Here is a 17473-nt window from a genome sequence, read left to right as displayed (position 1 = left end):
TGTGATTCACGCACATAGTCTGGAGGGGCCTTTAGACTTATATCGACCGGGATATAACAACGACAACAATCGCGAATCGTCCTGAACAAGATGCATGTGACTGCGTGGAAATATCGGGAACTCCAAAACAATACAAAAGGAGGGATCAAAGTAGCACTTTTCAGTTCTAGGACACTACTTTTTTTTCTTTTTTGCATAATATTTTGGAACAATAATTTCCTCATAGGTGACGTGAAAAACAGTATGTGTCACATGGTAGTAAAATTATTTCCACCTTAGGCGTAACACACTTGAATCCTGAGCGTAGCGACGCTCGCTCGCTACGCTCAGGATTCAATTTACGACCAATTCAATGTACGACCTCGCCGTAAATATGTCATTTGGCTCCCTTGTGTCACAATCTAATGTAGTACATACATAATGAGTTAGGCGCCAAATTTGAAAGTTTATTAATTTTGAATACGTGTACAGCGTCATTTTCTACTGTAGTAGGGTAAGTAGTGACAGCAAATGTATGGAACAGCATGCACTTTAGTCTCAGGCGATGCCGCTTGGCACGATTGTTCCTTAGGTCAAACAAAGCTGATTTGGCCCGGTAGCCACGAGATCGTACCGTGCCTACTCCCCCAAAAAGAGGGGGGGAGGGGTCGACTCCCCAGGTCTAATTCGTCCAGGTCTTAGCAACTAGGGCAAGTTATATATCATTTTCGGATAATTTAGGGACGAGCAATTCATTTTTGAAATAATTGTTATACCTTTTCATACAAAAAAAATATTTTTGTGCAAAAAATGAAAATGTTATGTAATTTTTTGTGACATTTTTGGCTGTTACAGTCATAGTGTGGCGATTTACGCTAAATAAAAAAATTGGACAATACTGCCCATTTGTTCTTCATTCTGGAAACCTCATTTTCAAAGAGGCATTCATAATTTTTTTTGCAGGAAAAGAATAATTTATAGCGCGTGGCGGTGACGATTTTCATACAAATGGAACTATGGCCAAAGTCAAAGATTAAAAATGTTTACAAAAACACTAATTTTGGCGTTTTTAAAGTATGATTATAATGTTTTAATGCTTGTTTCATGCATTTTTGCCCTTTTTTGGTACAAATTAGTTGTTTTTATTTTTCTTACATGAAAACTTTCATCCCCCCATTTCCCCCCTTAATATAATTATTATTTCATACATGAATTCCTCGTCCCTAAATTATACGAAAATGATATATAACTGGAAGATATACCTATTAGCATAGATTGGACCTGGGGAGCCAACCCTTATATTATAACCCCCACGGTACGATATCGTGGCTACCGGGCCAAATCAGTTTTGTTTGACCTAAGGAACAATCGTGCCAAGCGGCATCGCCTGAGACAAAAGAGCATACTCAAGGTGCTTACTTACCCTACTAACTGAGGTTTGTTTGCCAGAGGACCTATTATCCCTACCGCAAATCGATATTTGATGTTAGTGGTAGACCCTCTGCATCGCCAATGGGTAGATATTTACTTTATTCACTTAATTAATATCTTACCTACCTACTTATCTACTTTACTTACTTAATTGATAATTAAAATGTTTACCTACATATATCAGTATTATGAGAAGCACTCACGACGCTTTAACGTTTTTCTGTTCATCTAACCTAACATCCAACACTACAACTATAACACTACAACTATAGTTGCACTACAATGAAAGTTACTACTTAAACACTAAGTAACTTTTACTTGTTAGCAAAGCGATTAAAACATAAGTTGTTCCTTAATTATTAGTTAACATAAGCCGTGCGCCTATTCAACGCCAACAAGCAACAATTATATGAAGAAGATTGTATAATTATTCCGATAAATAGGTGCTACTTGCACAGTTTACAAAAACTGCTTTCAAAGTTCGCGTGTGAATCCACAGTACAAATATTAGCATCATATAGTAATCTAGTGGAACGCGCGCGGTCCTCACGTCTCGCATTCGAAGTCCGAAGACAGGTGCCGGTGCGCGCATACGGCCATAAGTTCCCCGCCTGTTGCAACGTTCGCTTGTCGAATGACTATTCCGTGTCAAGCATAACAATCACTCGCACATTAATAATACTCACCATATTCGGATGGGACGTGCTGTGCGGTAATGTTTGTCCCCAAACTTGGATTCAGTGAGTTCTAGTGACAGTTCGGTGACGATGCCGGGACACGCCGGGAGCCCGTATTGGGCCGCTGTAGACTTTGATAGCGAGGGTGAGGAGCAACAGGAATCTCCGAACCACCGTGTGTACTTGGACCCTTGGGATAACGAAGCTTACGGGATCATTCAGGATACGGACGCGAGTCAGGGGGAGAATTTGCATTCGTTTGCTGGCGAACCAGTCAGTGCTAGTTTTTACTACGTTCCGACTAAAAACTATGACTCTGAGGAAGAAGTGCCGGCGCCCCCGCCGCCAAGGAGGAACATGACGCCACCAGAGGTTATTCCATGCGAATATGCTGTGTACGGGAGGAAGATGTCCAGAGTAATACCAGAAATGATATACAATGAGAGACCAATGCGTAAGTACTTACCTACGCTCAAATATGACATGTAGATAGTTACCTAGTCGATAACACAAAGAAGACTGTTTCTTTTGTTTCTACGTAATATTACCTAATTGATAATACCTGGGTAATTATCGACAGGTGTTTCAGTTAAACTAGTGGAGCGCGATCTACGTAAACTCTTTGTGACACAGATATCAGCTGTAGTGTGGCAAAGAAGTCTTCAAAATTTATAAAGATTTCACGGGGTTTCCAGGGAAGAACTTCTGAGCTACAAGTTTAGTTACAGGAGAATTATATGCATTAAGTTAATAATTTAGGTATCTGTTTTTTTTTCTGTGCTTCTGCTATTAATAACGGCATTTGTCGAAAAACTTCATATGTTTGGACTGCTTTGAATAAATTGCCTTCTTGAGAATTTCACTTAATATTGCTATAAAATTACTCTTGACATTTCTATTAAGCACATTTTGCATAATTCTGCATTTAGACAAACTCAGTCCATATGTCCAATTTTCGACCAAGTTTACTGATAGGCAATGCCTTAACTTTAAGGCATTGAGTTGCCAAATACCTAATTGAGTTGTAATGTTGCAAATAAAGTTTAAAGAAATAAATCCTACATATTAATAGGTAGGTAAAGAACTGACCATTATTGTGATAAATTGCTCATTTGCTATCTAGGTATTTTATTAAATTTTATTATAAAATTCAACATTCTATTATTTCATTCTATTCGCAATCCTCGTAACTTCTTGAGGAGTTAAGAAATTATTGACTAAGGTAGCAAATCTCTAATGTCTTGTAATGGAGTTAGGTATGCGGTTTGCAACTTTATCCGCCACTATAACCATTCACAAATCGAATTTGAATAAAAATGACAAAAATACGGGTTGTATTCAGACATTTTAGCAACAAAGCACATTCTCAATACAGGAGACCGCAGAAGATCCATGTACATCGAAGAGCCAGTATACGCGCCTCACCCGATGATTTACGAGCCCCTTTACGGCCATGTGCTGGCCCCACCCCCCGGCTACCTGCCCCCACCGCCGCGCTCCAGGATGTCCCTGCCGCACCACCCCGAGTACATGATGGCGAACCTCGGATACGGGAAACATAGGAGACATTCCAGGTTACTCTTTATTTTATTAGACTTGTCTTTTCTATTCCTGAATGTTAAGGAAATTGGCTAAACAAATTGACCACAATTTGATAACGATCAAGCAAGATGGTGATGACGATATCCTAAACATTCGAGAACAGAAGAGACTAACTACTGTAATTCTGTATAATTATTAGGCAAATTTTTCTTGAAGCTTATTAAAGTCGCGTAAAAAGGCTATTGAAGTATTGAATGAGTAAGTAAGCACATATAGATTGCTAACCAAGTTCGTGAGAGCGCCAATAGATCGAGCCGATCGACGGTGAGATGATTACTTTTACCCGAGTTAAACACTACTTTTCATTTCGAGTATGAGGAAAGTCAAACACAATAAAATATTTTGACGGTTAAGAGATTAAGAGAATTAGGGACTGGAATTGGCGCCATTTACATATTGATCGGAAAAAAATCTAAAACCATAGACAATCCGATCTTAAATTGGGATCATAAGTGCCCTCCACACTCGTGCGCGAATCGCGGCGCGAAGCCGCAGAATCTGGAGCGGGCTATAGACATACTGGGATAGAGTCAAACCAAGAGAAGTCTGCAGAGATTTTGACAGCACACGCATTGCAGGTGTTATTTTAAACGTCAAACTTCTATATAATTATGACGTATAAATACTGGCACTGCGTGTGCTCTCAAAATCTCTGCAGACTTTTCTTGGTCTAATATGGCCTTAATGTATACGCGCCTTAAAAAAAGTGAAAGTGAATAAGTGAATGAATAGATGTAATGTAATATAAATGTAATGATAATATTTTAAACATTCATCGACATATATATTGATTTATAGTTCGTCAAACCAAATTGTCAGTAAATAAGAACAAAAAAACCGGACAAGTGCGAGTCGGACACCGAGGGTTCCGTACTTTTCAGTATTTGTTGTTATAGCGGCAACAGAAATACATCATCTTTGAAAATTTCAACTGTCTAGCTATTACTGTTCATGAGATACAGCCTGGTAACAGACAGAAGGACAGACGGACAGCGGAGTCTTAGTAATAGGGTCCCGTTTTCACCCTTTGGGTACGGAACCCTAAAAACTATATTCACTAGTGTAAGACAAAGATAGTATGATTCTCTCTGTCTATATCTGAAATGAGACAGTCCTTTGACAAACTATATTAAGAAATATTTATTTCATACTTTTCAATATTAAATACAAGTAGTACGTATAATTGTTTTCACATCACCTATTCGAAAAAGGGTTTTTTCTTCCCCGCTAGGAGAGATCAAAGTGGCACTTTTCTGCTCTAGGACATGTTTTTTTTTTCTTTTTTGTATACATTTTTTTAGGTTAAATAATAATTTGGAATATAACAATTTTCTCATAAGTGATGTGAAAAACAGTATGTGTCACATGGTAGCAAAATTATTTCCATCTTGGGCGTTAACACTTGAATCCCTCACTACGCTCAGGATTCTATTTTAGAATCCCTCGCTACGCTTAGGATTCAATTATAGAATCCTTCGCTTCGTTCAAGATTCAATGTACGCCCTCGCCGTAAATATGCGGTGTTGCAGGCGTCCATAGGCTACGGTAACTGCTTACCATCAGGCGGGCCGTATGCTTGATTGCCACCGACGTGGTATAAAAATATGTAGTTTTGCTCCCTTGTGAATCTACTATTTTATCAACTTCCATATCATAACTTCCATATGTTCAGAAGTAATGTTTTGAATCGTAATTTTTACTTTATGTTATCGATAGCCGATATTTTAATTACATTCAAATTTAGAACATCTTTGAGAAACAAAGGAATTTGATTTGACCTCTATTCTAATATCAGTCGAGATGACGTTTTATTCGAAATGAAATGTCAAATTGCAAACAATTTTGGCGTATCTCGCATGTTTATTTAGAGACTCTAGTTTATCTCTAAATAAAAAAAAACTACGGATGCGTAATAGTAGATTGTGTTACAAGGGAGCAAAATGACATATTTACGGCGAGGGCGTACATTGAATCCTAAACGAAGCGAAGGATTCTATAGTAGAATCCTGAGCGTAGTGAGGTATTCAAGTGTGTTACGCCCAAGATGGAAATCATTTTGCTACTATGTGACACATACTGCTTTCACATCACCTATGAGATAATTATGATGATTAAAAATATTTTTTAAGCTAAAAAAATTATGTGCAATTTTTTTTTACTAGTGTCCTAGATCAGAAAAGTTTTACCTTGATCCCTCCTAGCAGGGAAGAAAAACCCCTTTTTCGAATTGGTGATGTGAAAATAGTAGATTGTGTCACAAGGGAGCAAAATGACATATTTACGGCGAGGGCGTACATTGAATCCTGAACGAAGCGAAGGATTCTATAATTGAATCCTGAGCGTAGCAAGGGATTCTAACATAGAATCTTGAGCGTAGTGAGGGATTCAAGTGATAACGCCCAAGATGGAAATAATTTTGCTACCATGCGACACATACTGTTTTTCACATCACCTATGAGGAAATTATTATGTTCTAAAATATTAATTACCTAAAAAAAAATGTATGCAAAAGATAAAAAAAATCGTGTCCTAGAACAGAAAAGTGCCACTTGCATCCCTCCTAGTAGGGAAGAAAAGTGCCACTTTGATCCCTCCTAGCAGGGAAGAATAAGCCCTTTTTAGAATAGGTGATGTGAAAATGCACTTTTCCACCCGGCTATCAGCCCATGATGGATGAACGTTCCGAATAGGAGAGATGTAAACATATTAACGTTAAATCATCAGGAACGTTCTTCCTGCATGGACTCGGGAGATTCCATTTCTAAATTGTCTAATAACCCAACACACTTGTGCAGATTAGGTAAATTGTTCGTTACTCAGCTTATAATGAAAACAATGATCTATTAGATTAGACTATACTACTTTCTAGTTATAATATTTGATTTTCTCGTCTTTCGTAAGTAGGTACTTTGTTCTTATTGTTAGTTATGATGTAAATTGAATGGACAGCAAACCAACACTGTTTGGGATTACAGTTACACAATGGCTGTATCAATTAGTGCAAAAACATATGGCTAGTGTTGTAGGTACATAGGTATTTATTTAGAGCAAGTATTTAATCATTTATTTATAAGTAATGATTAATACCTTCTTACGTTAACTACGAACAGTAGTACCGTAAGCCCCTCCACACTCGTGCGCGAATCGCGGCGCGAAGCCGCGAACGCGAGTGTGTAGTCGATCTCGCAGACCTGCGAACTAGCCTTTGGGGGCTTTGTACTTAGTTAACACAGTTGACTACCTACTTTGTAAACATTTAGCCTTACCACGACTGCCATAGCAGTGTCAAACTGCATAATATATGGTACCGTACTGGTACCCGTACTTATCAATATCACTTGATACGAAAATGTAAGGATGACCTAAACCGCAGGTTAAGTGTGCGTTTCAGGAGATGTATGCAGGGGGGTTCAGAGAAATTCAAAAGATTTTTAGCTACACGATAATGTTGTAGTAATAATAAGTAGGTGTTACTCGAATCCTAATATTCTTCTTGATCGTATAAATAAAATAATAATAATAATATCTTCTTTTGCCTGGGTCCTTCTTACCTATTTACTTGGGGTCAGACACTTAATAGGTACATTTAAGCGTTTTCCTTGCATATAAATGCGATATTATGTCGCTGGTTGTAGCCAGGTAAAAAGTAAAAAGTAAAACTGTAAAAAGTACCAAAATAAATGCATAACAATAACCATGCTCAAACACCATTTCATAGCGTTAACCGCATATAAGCACAGCGGCGTTCCGCGCGCTGATCACAAATGCCTGCGCCAGTTCGTGCATTCTTTGCGCGAGCACAAGCGAAATGAATTCTTCGGAAAACCAGAGTAAGGTGACTTCGAGTTCTTTAACAACTAAGCAAAATCAAACAATACTTATACTGGTTTTCCCGAGCCTACGACTAGACTATTCTCGAAGTTGTATTAAAACTCGGAGCACCACAAAACACAGACGTTTCAAGCTAATGAGACGATTAATAGAAACGCTCACGGGGCCCATCTGCGGATTTCTAATGGCGCCTCTACACGACGGGCCGTCGTACTGGCCCACTAAGATGGGCCAGCGTGTAGAGAGGGTAGTGGTGTCGGATTGGCTTATGGCGCGGCGGAATGGCGTTGGGGTATTATGGCCACGTTGTCGAATTTTCGTTCGCAAATCAAAGGTAGTGGGCCAGCGATGGTGCGTACGCATCTACACCCATTCCATATTGGGTGCGCTTAACCATCGCATGGCCATCTCGCTATCGCTAGCCCACTACTTTTGATGTGCGGACGAAAAATCGACACCGTGGCCATCATAGCGCTATCCCGCCACGCCATAAGCCATCCGACACCACTACCTTCTCTACACGCTGGCCCATCTTAGTGGGCCAGTATGATGGCCCATCGTGTGGAGGAGCCATAAAACACTCTCGAAGTCTCGACAGCTAACGCTACCGGTCATTATGATGGGCTGTTGTTTTTGTGTTGTAGCGAAAGTTGATGCAAGTATCGTTGCGTAGGTATTGAATGCGTATATTGCGTCCATTCGCATAAGAGGTCGATAGTTCCTGGTAATGGAGGTGTAAGCTGTTACCAAGTTTTGTTTATCTTCAAGTAAAGGTAAGGCCTTATCAAGGCACTTTTATAGTCATATTAAGTTTTCTTCAAACACTATTATCTGCCCTAAAGTTGCATGCCTTACCTACCGATACCTAGAAAATTTAAGACGGAAAATGAAGCTGAAATCTGATTGATTTGAGGACCTTAAAAGTTTCATAGTTACAAAAAGAATAAGTGGACATGGATCTCCCCAGATGGCAGCACCAAAAATGACATTGACTTTATAACAACAATCTACCCAAAAGCTTTCACAGATACGTTGGTCTTAACTAAATTCAATTTCAATACAAACCATTTCATGGTAAGAAATGTAAGAAGCATCATAAGAATGTAACCATCAAAAGAAATGGGAAATGGTGGACGGGAGTAGATTTAATAGTGCCAGAGATGCAGCGCATGGTCTCGTTCAGCTTGACATCCACTTTGTTGGTATGTGCACTCCCTAACCATACTGGTGCGCAGTACTCCGCCGCAGAGTACACAAGCGCGAAATCAGAGAGAATATAAGAAAACATAGGAAGACAAAGCTACAAACTTTAGAGAAACACATAGTAAAAACAGGAGGAAAGAAAAAAGCGCTTAAAGAACTGAGAGAATCAAATAAGGAATGAATACCAAAACTTAACAAAAAGGAGCATACCTCATTTAATAGAAAAAACATAAGAAATAGCCACAAAATTTTAATAGGACCTATATTTAAATCCAGACAACAATCAGAAACATGGTCCGAGTACAAACGTCAATAAAGAATAGGAAAAAGTGTTAACTGAACCAAAAATACTTTCCAGAGAAGTAGAAAAAGCTATATATAGCCAGAAGATGGAAAATCTCCAGGCCCTTGAGGAACTACTTCCAATACTCACTACACTATTTAATGAAATACTAACAACCGGTCTAATCCGTACAGAATGGAAAACATCAAACATTATTCTTATATTTAAGAAGGGACAAAAGGAAGATATAGTATAGGAAACTACAGACCCATAAGTCTGATGTCAAATATCTACAAGGTATTTTTCACGTATTTTCCAGTTATCCTAGATATATAGAAAGTAGGAAAGTGGACCTATGCATGAACAAAGACAAAACAAAACTGCTTACAAACACAAAACCAGTAACTATAAAAATTGATAACAAACCACTTGAATATGTATATTTACTTAGGACAGATAATATCTTACGAAGATAAAACCACTAAGGAAATTGAGCGAATAGGAAATGGATGAAAAAAATACTGGTCATTAAAAGAAGTCTTGAAATCTAAGGAGCTAAGTATGCAAACAAAAAGTAAAGTCTTCAACACATGTACTGTACAGTCATGAGGTCATGACTTATGGATGCAAACGTATGCTCTTACGACGAGTCTCACGAAAAACCACATTGAAAAGCTGAAACGCTGTCAAAGAGCCATGGAGAGAAGCTTAACAGGTGTATAAGAAAACAGTATAGAGTGGGATAGCAGCATAATAAGGGAAAAAACCAAAGTTGTGGACATAATGCCCGGCTTGACCAACAAAAGTGAAGATGGACAGGCCACATGCAACGCTATCCACAAGAGAAATGGTGCAAAACGGTTACGGATTGGTACCCCAGAGATGGCAAGAGAAGTAGAGGTCACCAACAGACAAAATGGGAGGATGACCTAAAACTCACGCTTGGACATCACTGGAGAAGGGCTGCACGTGACAGGTCCCAATGGAAAATGTTAGTGGAGGCCTATGCCAAGAGGCAAACTGAGCTTTGGAACATATTATAACAAACAAGAACATCTCTAGTACTCATACAAAACAGTGAAGCTCAGAATAAAAAGTAATATTATACATATTATTAACCTCATGTGTAGGTACCAAATTTGCTAATTACCTTTCTAAAGCATCATGAGTCTTAAGCTGGGGGCTGGGGTAACGCCTGCTCTAGAAAAGTATTTTGAATAATATTCATAACAAAGTTGTAAACAGTGCCATCGTAAACCTTAAAATAAATTTAACTACCTACTTAAATATACATTTACTGTGAGTTCCCATTCTCATCGCCAAAGCGCGTGACGACTTCCACGGAAAGCATTAACGACAAAAACGCACGTTGCTCGGTGCACCATGTATATACCTACTACCTACTCGTAAGTTCCTAACAGGGTTGTCAACTAAAGCCTAATTGTTAGATAACTACAACCATTAAGCTAATGGTTATGGAATCCGGGTGGCTCCTTGGAATATCTCAAAAAGGTTAAATACTTATACTTACATTTTACAAAGGAATTAACTGTCTTGATCTTGAGTATGAGACTGACCCGTTTTAAATAATTATTTTCCAAGCCAAGTTGTTTAACTTATTATTATCAGTGTTTATCTTTTTACTTAATAAACTTATGCGACTTTTACCTTTTACATTCAATAAAAACTCTCATTCATGGGTATACAGATAATCTAGAGATTCTAAAACAGTAATTGCAATAATGATTTAATTCCCCCCATGTTGATGCTCCTACAAATTACAGCCCTACGCTCTATTATCATTATAACGACGCCTCACTGTGAACCTCGTGCTCGTGTGAATGCGCGCCGCTTTTTGCTTCCTACAAATGAAAGTTGCACCTGTGTGAATCTAGCTCGTTTCTTGTTTGGAGAGAAACCGCCGACATTGACCTCTGCGTTGCATCATATGACATCGTAATTTGCGGTATGTTTGCTTATTGTGTTTGGGTAATCTCGTTGAAGGTGTTAAAAAAATTTCCCCTTACTAGCTCGAAAAGCCGTCTTTTATCCTTTAAAACAAGCGGGGAAAAACGCATTTTATCCACTAGTGGGGAAAGTAATTTGACCTTGGATGGAGCGTGTTTAAGAAGCTTTTGACAGATAACAAAACGTAAAAACTCATAATAATGGTTCGTTCGATATTAATTTGTAATTTCTTTTTTTTTAATACTATTAATATTATATTTAATAATATTAAGTTTAAAAAAAAAACATTAAATAATTGGTTTCAAATTTTAATAAAAATACCAATTTAGCTTTATTTAATGATTTGAAGTCATAAACATTAAATTCCAAAAGAAACATTTGTTTTTTATTTAAATGATTTTGAATGTAATTCTGAACGCACAAGTTGAGTCGATGCAATTTCAAAACGCATCGTCAGAAATGTCAACAATGTCAACAAAAAAAATTCCCCTCACTAGCTCGGAAAGCCGTCTATTATCCTTTAAAACAAGCGGGGAAAAACGCATTTTATCCACTAGTGGGGAAAGTAATTTGATCTTGGATGGAGCGTGTTTAAGTAGCTTGACAGATAACAAAACGTAAAACGCTCATGATAATGGTTCGTTCGATATTAATTATCATTAAATAAATGGTTTGAGAATCTAATAAAAAATACCAAATTTAGCTTTATTTAATAATTTTAAGTCATAAACCTTAAAATTCCATAAGAAACGTTAGATTTTTTGTAATGATGTTAAATATAATTCTGAACGCACAAGTTGAGCCGACGCAATTTCAAAACGCATCGTTGACATTTCATACGTCAGAACAGAAATGTCAGCATTGTCAACAAAATTTTTACTGTTCTTCTCACCGACTCACGTAAAAATCAGAATTTCTAGTGTTTTCTGTTATAATATCGTAAAAAAATTAGTGATTCCAGTGATGAAGATGATCTAACGCCTGTGGATGTTGCACTTTCCTCGCTATAGTGAGGGGAAAAGTTTTGTGTTACACACGGGTGCAAATGTATTATACTTCTCGTGTGTTGAAACACTCGCGAGTAAAATACAACTTTGCACCCTTGTATAACAAATAACTATTCTCACCGACTCCGACACGTAAAAATACATAACTTACAGAGTTTTCTGTTATAATATCGTATTATCGTAAAAAAAAATAGTGATTCCAGTGATGAAGATGATCTAACGCCTGTGGATGTTGCACTTTCCTCGCTATAGTGAGGGGAAAAGTTTTGTGCTACACACGGGTGCAAATATATTTTACTTCTCGTGTGTTGAAACACTCACTATTACGCTCAGGATTCTATTTTAGAACCACTCGCTTCGCTCGTGGTTCAACTATAGAATCCTTTCGCTTGCTCGTGTTTCAATTCCACACTCGCGGGTAAAATACAACTTTGCACCCTTGTATAACAAATAACTATGGTTCATCGGGTAGGGTCTGAGCGTGTGGGAAAAAGTAAAGAAGACAGAAATGGTTTGGAGTGAAAAATTGCTTCAAAAAGGTTTTGCATTAAGTCCCAAATCCTTGAGACGCATTTTGATTGCAGTAACAGGTTATAGGTTTGATCTGGATTTGTTATGGATATACAGTCCGTTAACTCTCAGAACGACATTCGTTTTTCGGGTAAAATCGGATGTAATCGCGTAATAGAAAATGACAGTCTCTTACTGATTTAGTTGCAATCCAACACCCAAAGAGTGCAGTCGTCTTTTCAGCCTTAAACCATATAAGAGTAGTTAATACCACCATAACAATAATATCACAATTTTCCAATTGTATAATTTTACCATATGAATTGAAATATGTAACTGGTATTATCAAATCTATATAATTTCAAATTTGTTTTCGAGTTATGACAAAAAGTCAAATCGCAATATAGTCATCAACCGAATATTAATCATAATGTCATTAGATTAGGGCTTACTTTACATTGAGACAATATGTATCCTTAACTTTTTGCGGTAAGTTTAAAACTTTTTGTGAGTTAATAAGAAAGCAGAACAGCTGTATCACCTTCTCGTGTTATCGCCGATACCCGATGTATCTTTCTAAAATCCGAAGGTCATTCTGAGAGTTAACGGACTGTATCAAAAGTGACATTAAATTTCTTAAACCTGGAACCATGGAGACTATATAACCATATAACTATATAACTCTATACCATCCATAGCTGGAACGCTTCCGAAACAATCAGAATAGGCCTACTCCTAATTAATTTACCACGTTAACCTACCTTCTGTAATAGAAAAACAGACTCCTTCTGAAATATTTCGTAGCGTCATACTCGTTCGACTATTAAATAATAATTTATAAAAACGCATAAATAATTTTTAGGTACTCTCAATGTTAGATAATCTCAATTCTTGTAATACCAAACGTTCAGATGTGAAATGGCAGGAATGGCAGCAATACATAATCTATTACAACAACGACTCTTTCCTACTTCGGAAGCGAAAGTTTTGTAGGAAACATTAAAATGGTGATATTATGTAGGTAGTCGATTCTTTTTATGTTATTTATATCAATTCCAAGTATGCGGCTAACTTGGTTTAACTTCAGTTATAAGCAAGTAATTTGACTCCGATTACTAAGAAGCATCAATGCAGTTCCAGAAAAACTTGCATGACAATGTGTTCGTTTTTTTGTGATCTCCATTGAGTAGTAATCATGGAATGTGAAATGGAAGACACTTTCTCCGATAGTTGCTAATTCTTAACTACTTACACAATATATTATGGTATTTAATGTACCTAATTATTTATTACTGTGTAGACATGTTGACAAATTATAACATTAACAAATTAAATCTTACGTAATGGTGGCACATTAATTGAAGAAGAGGCTTTTCCGGTTATTGCTACTTTGAGAAATAAACAGCGTTAATGAATGAGAACATGGTTTTAAAGGCCTACACTCTAGTCTTCACTCCTCAAATATTTGCCTTCATCAAACATATTGGTAAAGATATCGCCGACCGCTGGAACAGTTCCTTAATTGGGTGTCCAGTGTCGCAATGGGCTCGCTAAGATCGGACATGCCACAAGCATATACAATGTGTATCTATATATATAAACGTAAAAGTCCTGACTAACTGACTGACTGACTGACTCACTTAAATCGACGCCCAGCCCAAACCGTTGGACCTATAGAGAGCTGAATTTTTCACAATAGATAGCTTTTATGACGTTAGTATCCACTAAGAAGGGGTTATTCAAAATTCATCCCCTAAGGTGGTGAAGAAGGGGTTGAAAGTTTGTATGGAGATCATATTTTTTTTTGAGTGCGGGACTTGAAACTGTATAAAGGCATATTATTAAAATACTAGAAAAGTGATTTCAGCGTTTTTAAAAATGCATCCCCTAAAGTGGTTAAAAAGGGGTTGAAAGTTTGTCGTGGTCCTAATTTTATTTTAAGCTAGGTACTTGAAACTTCATAGAAAGATATATAATTAAAAGAGAAAAAACTTATTTCAGCATTATTGACAATTCATCCTAAAGGGGTTAAAAAGAGGATGTAAGTTTATATGTGGTACAAATTTTCTTTTAAGCTAGGAACTTGACACCGTTGTTGAAAAGTTTGTATTAATATAGTTTCGGGAGCGAATTTTTTTTTTTATAGTGGACTTGTAAATCTTCTAAGAGGGTCGAGACGTCGAGAGGGATTATATCGGGAACAATTTTTTTCAGTTAGGGTCTTGAAACTTCTTAGTTTGTGAAAGACAAATTTCATGCGTTGTATAATTATTAACAAATGATTAACCGTCCCTACTGATATCTTTTGCTGCATAATGTTCTATATTATGCTCATGTAGAATATATAACCACCAACATACAAATCCACGCGTACGAAGTCGCGTGCAACAGCTAGTTGTGCATACGTGGGACAACGCACTGATTTAGATCAATAAAAAAATCCTTGGCTTTGACGATGGGGCAACCCTACCCGGCCTAGAACCCCATTATAAACCAACGTGTATTGCTGTATCTTTTTATGCTTGCCCTCTTTGAATTTAAAATGTACTGTAGTTTGCTGTAAAAACGCGTTTTTAAGTTACCTAACCTATGGTTACATATAAATGGTCCACTACAAAAGTAGGTCCCTACTCTACTTAATTCTGATCTTAAATGGTCCTTATGTGACTATATACTCATCTAAGAGGTATATAGCCCGTTTAAGATATAATTGTCCTTTTCCCAGAAGTGCACCGGAAATAATGTAGCATAAGAGCAATTACTTAGCACACCCACTTTCTAGTCACGGATTACGTGAACCAGCATTGTTGAGGTAAATTCGGATAGCGAGAAAGCCACTCATACCGACATTACCGACCATGCTCATAATTGTCTCAGAAACTGCGCGTGAGATGGGCGCATGTTTACTTGAAATCACGCTACGGAATTAATTTAGATGACATCCATATACAAAGTAACTGGAGTTTGCTACCCCGCTATTATAATACTTCAGATAGTACTCCACGGAGCTCCGTTCACAGAACAGCACAGAAAGATTTGAATTTATTACTTATAATACAACGGCGAGCCTATATACATGTAGGTATTTAATCTTGAAAATAATGCTCCAAATACTGTATTTTATTTGGCAAGTAAGTACTAATTATCCTGCCTGCATTTACCGGAATTTATCATTTCAGCCTTGCCTAAGAACTAGAAGACCTAATATTTTTCATGTAAGACACAATTGTACATATGAACACTTACGACGAGGATATACCTACATAAGTAGGTACATACTTGAACGATCTCAAAGCCTATGACTTTGCACTTCTGCCGGTGAATACTCGCACGTACGATAGGAAGTTCGTCGGTTATCTAACCGTCATGATCCGATCTATTGACAGATCGTAATCGTTGCCGAAGACGGTACGATTGCGTATTAATTGAACGGCCTAGTTGCGCGATATTGGACTAAGTATTTGTAATGTAAGGTGTGTGTTTTATTGCCGCAATATCATAAACTTCCTAAGAGAGACCCCACACTAGGGTCTTTTGCTGAGCGTCGGGGACTCGGGGTCTAGACAGCGCTATGGGAGTACCAAAAAAGTGTCAGAATATACGAGTACCTCTGATAAAATGTAGCTGTAGCTGAATGACGATAAATAATTCTTGTTCTTGCTTTAAATTTTCTTTTAACTAATACCTACGTTTCTACAATTCACTTTCATTACGGTACTAAAGTTTTTACTGCCACATGGACGATTTATGTTACTATTGTTTTATTTGGTCAATGATCTGAAACATTTCACCTGAACTTCTTAAAGCACTAAACCAGTACCTAATTTAACAGTTTACTCGAATCAAGAGCTTTGTACAGTTCGTTAAATTCGAGTACCTCTCCGGTTAAGGCACTAAAAATACCTAACATCTAATAACATAGGTTAATTAAGTTATGCTAAAAACTTCATCTTTGTATTACATACCTAATAACATTTTTGTGTTTTTTAAGGTTAACGGACGCCTACGAGCACTTCGCCAACGAGCGGCTGTCTCCAGAATACGAAGACTGGGCGCGCCCCTTCCCCAAAACTGCGCCTGACAACTTCCACCTCTCCCGTTACGGACATCTGCAGATCGATTACTCTTGTAGCTGGAACTCGCTCGACAGGCTCATCAGAAACCAGTAAATAAGCAAGGCCTGCCAACGAACGGTTGACTAAATACTAGGACAGGTGCGCCTCTCTGACACGGCACCCTGTCATCTGTAGCTGGAGTCAATTTGTAGCTGGAACTGGCTCGAAAGACCTATATGAAAACAGTAAACGTAGGCTTTTAGTAACACTGTCTTCAGAATTCGAATACATAGTTTAGCGTAGGGGACGGCAAACTTTTAAGAAAAATAGCTATAGTCCGACAAGAAATTGTAGAAATTAAAAAGTGGCGATACTGCAGCAGTGGTGGTTGATTTGAAAGCAAATCAATCTGAGGAAACGGGATGACACTACAGTATTGCCACTTTTTAATTTCTACAATTTCTTGTCGGACTGTAATTGTAGCCAAATCAGAAATTCTATAGTCCAATATGTACCTAGAGTCAGACCAAGATAAGTCTGGAACGATTTTGACGACACACGCAGTGCAAGTGTTATTTATACGTCATAACTTCATAAGCCCGCTCCAGACTACGCGACTTCGCGCCGCGATTCGCGCACAAGTGTGGAGGGGGCTATAGAAGTTTGACGTTTAAAATAACACTTGCACTGCGTGTGCTATCAAAATCGTTACGTTTTTGGAAACTAGAAGAGCCGTAAGTGCTCAGAATAATGACTAAAGCATAGAAGTCGGGCAAAAATGCTTCGCAAATATGTATACCCGTACTTTACTTCCTTACGAATTAGATAATGTGCCGAAAAGAGATGCATATATGCTTGTTATTTCTCATTTACGTACGGTGTCATAAGTTTGATAATTTGCTAGGGATGTAACTGTGTCGACTTTTT

At 37.7% G+C, this 17473-nt stretch overlaps 1 protein-coding gene across 1 annotated transcript; it reads left to right on the top strand.

Annotated features, from left to right (window-relative positions):
- The first annotated feature begins 1935 nt into the window (after nucleotides 1–1935).
- LOC134742409 (uncharacterized) lies at nucleotides 1936–17149 on the top strand. The gene is made up of 3 exons (XM_063675550.1): nucleotides 1936–2541; nucleotides 3463–3661; nucleotides 16483–17149. Exons 1-3 carry the CDS (start codon nucleotides 2178–2180, stop codon nucleotides 16658–16660), a joined length of 741 nt encoding a protein of 246 aa, XP_063531620.1. The 5' UTR covers nucleotides 1936–2177; the 3' UTR covers nucleotides 16661–17149.
- Nucleotides 17150–17473: the final 324 nt, after the last annotated feature.

This window comes from Cydia strobilella, chromosome 6, assembly GCF_947568885.1.
Source record: "Cydia strobilella chromosome 6, ilCydStro3.1, whole genome shotgun sequence".
Lineage (NCBI taxonomy): Eukaryota > Metazoa > Arthropoda > Insecta > Lepidoptera > Tortricidae > Cydia > Cydia strobilella.
Note: the sequence above shows the minus strand (reverse complement) of the source record. Positions and strands in the feature narration are given on the sequence as shown.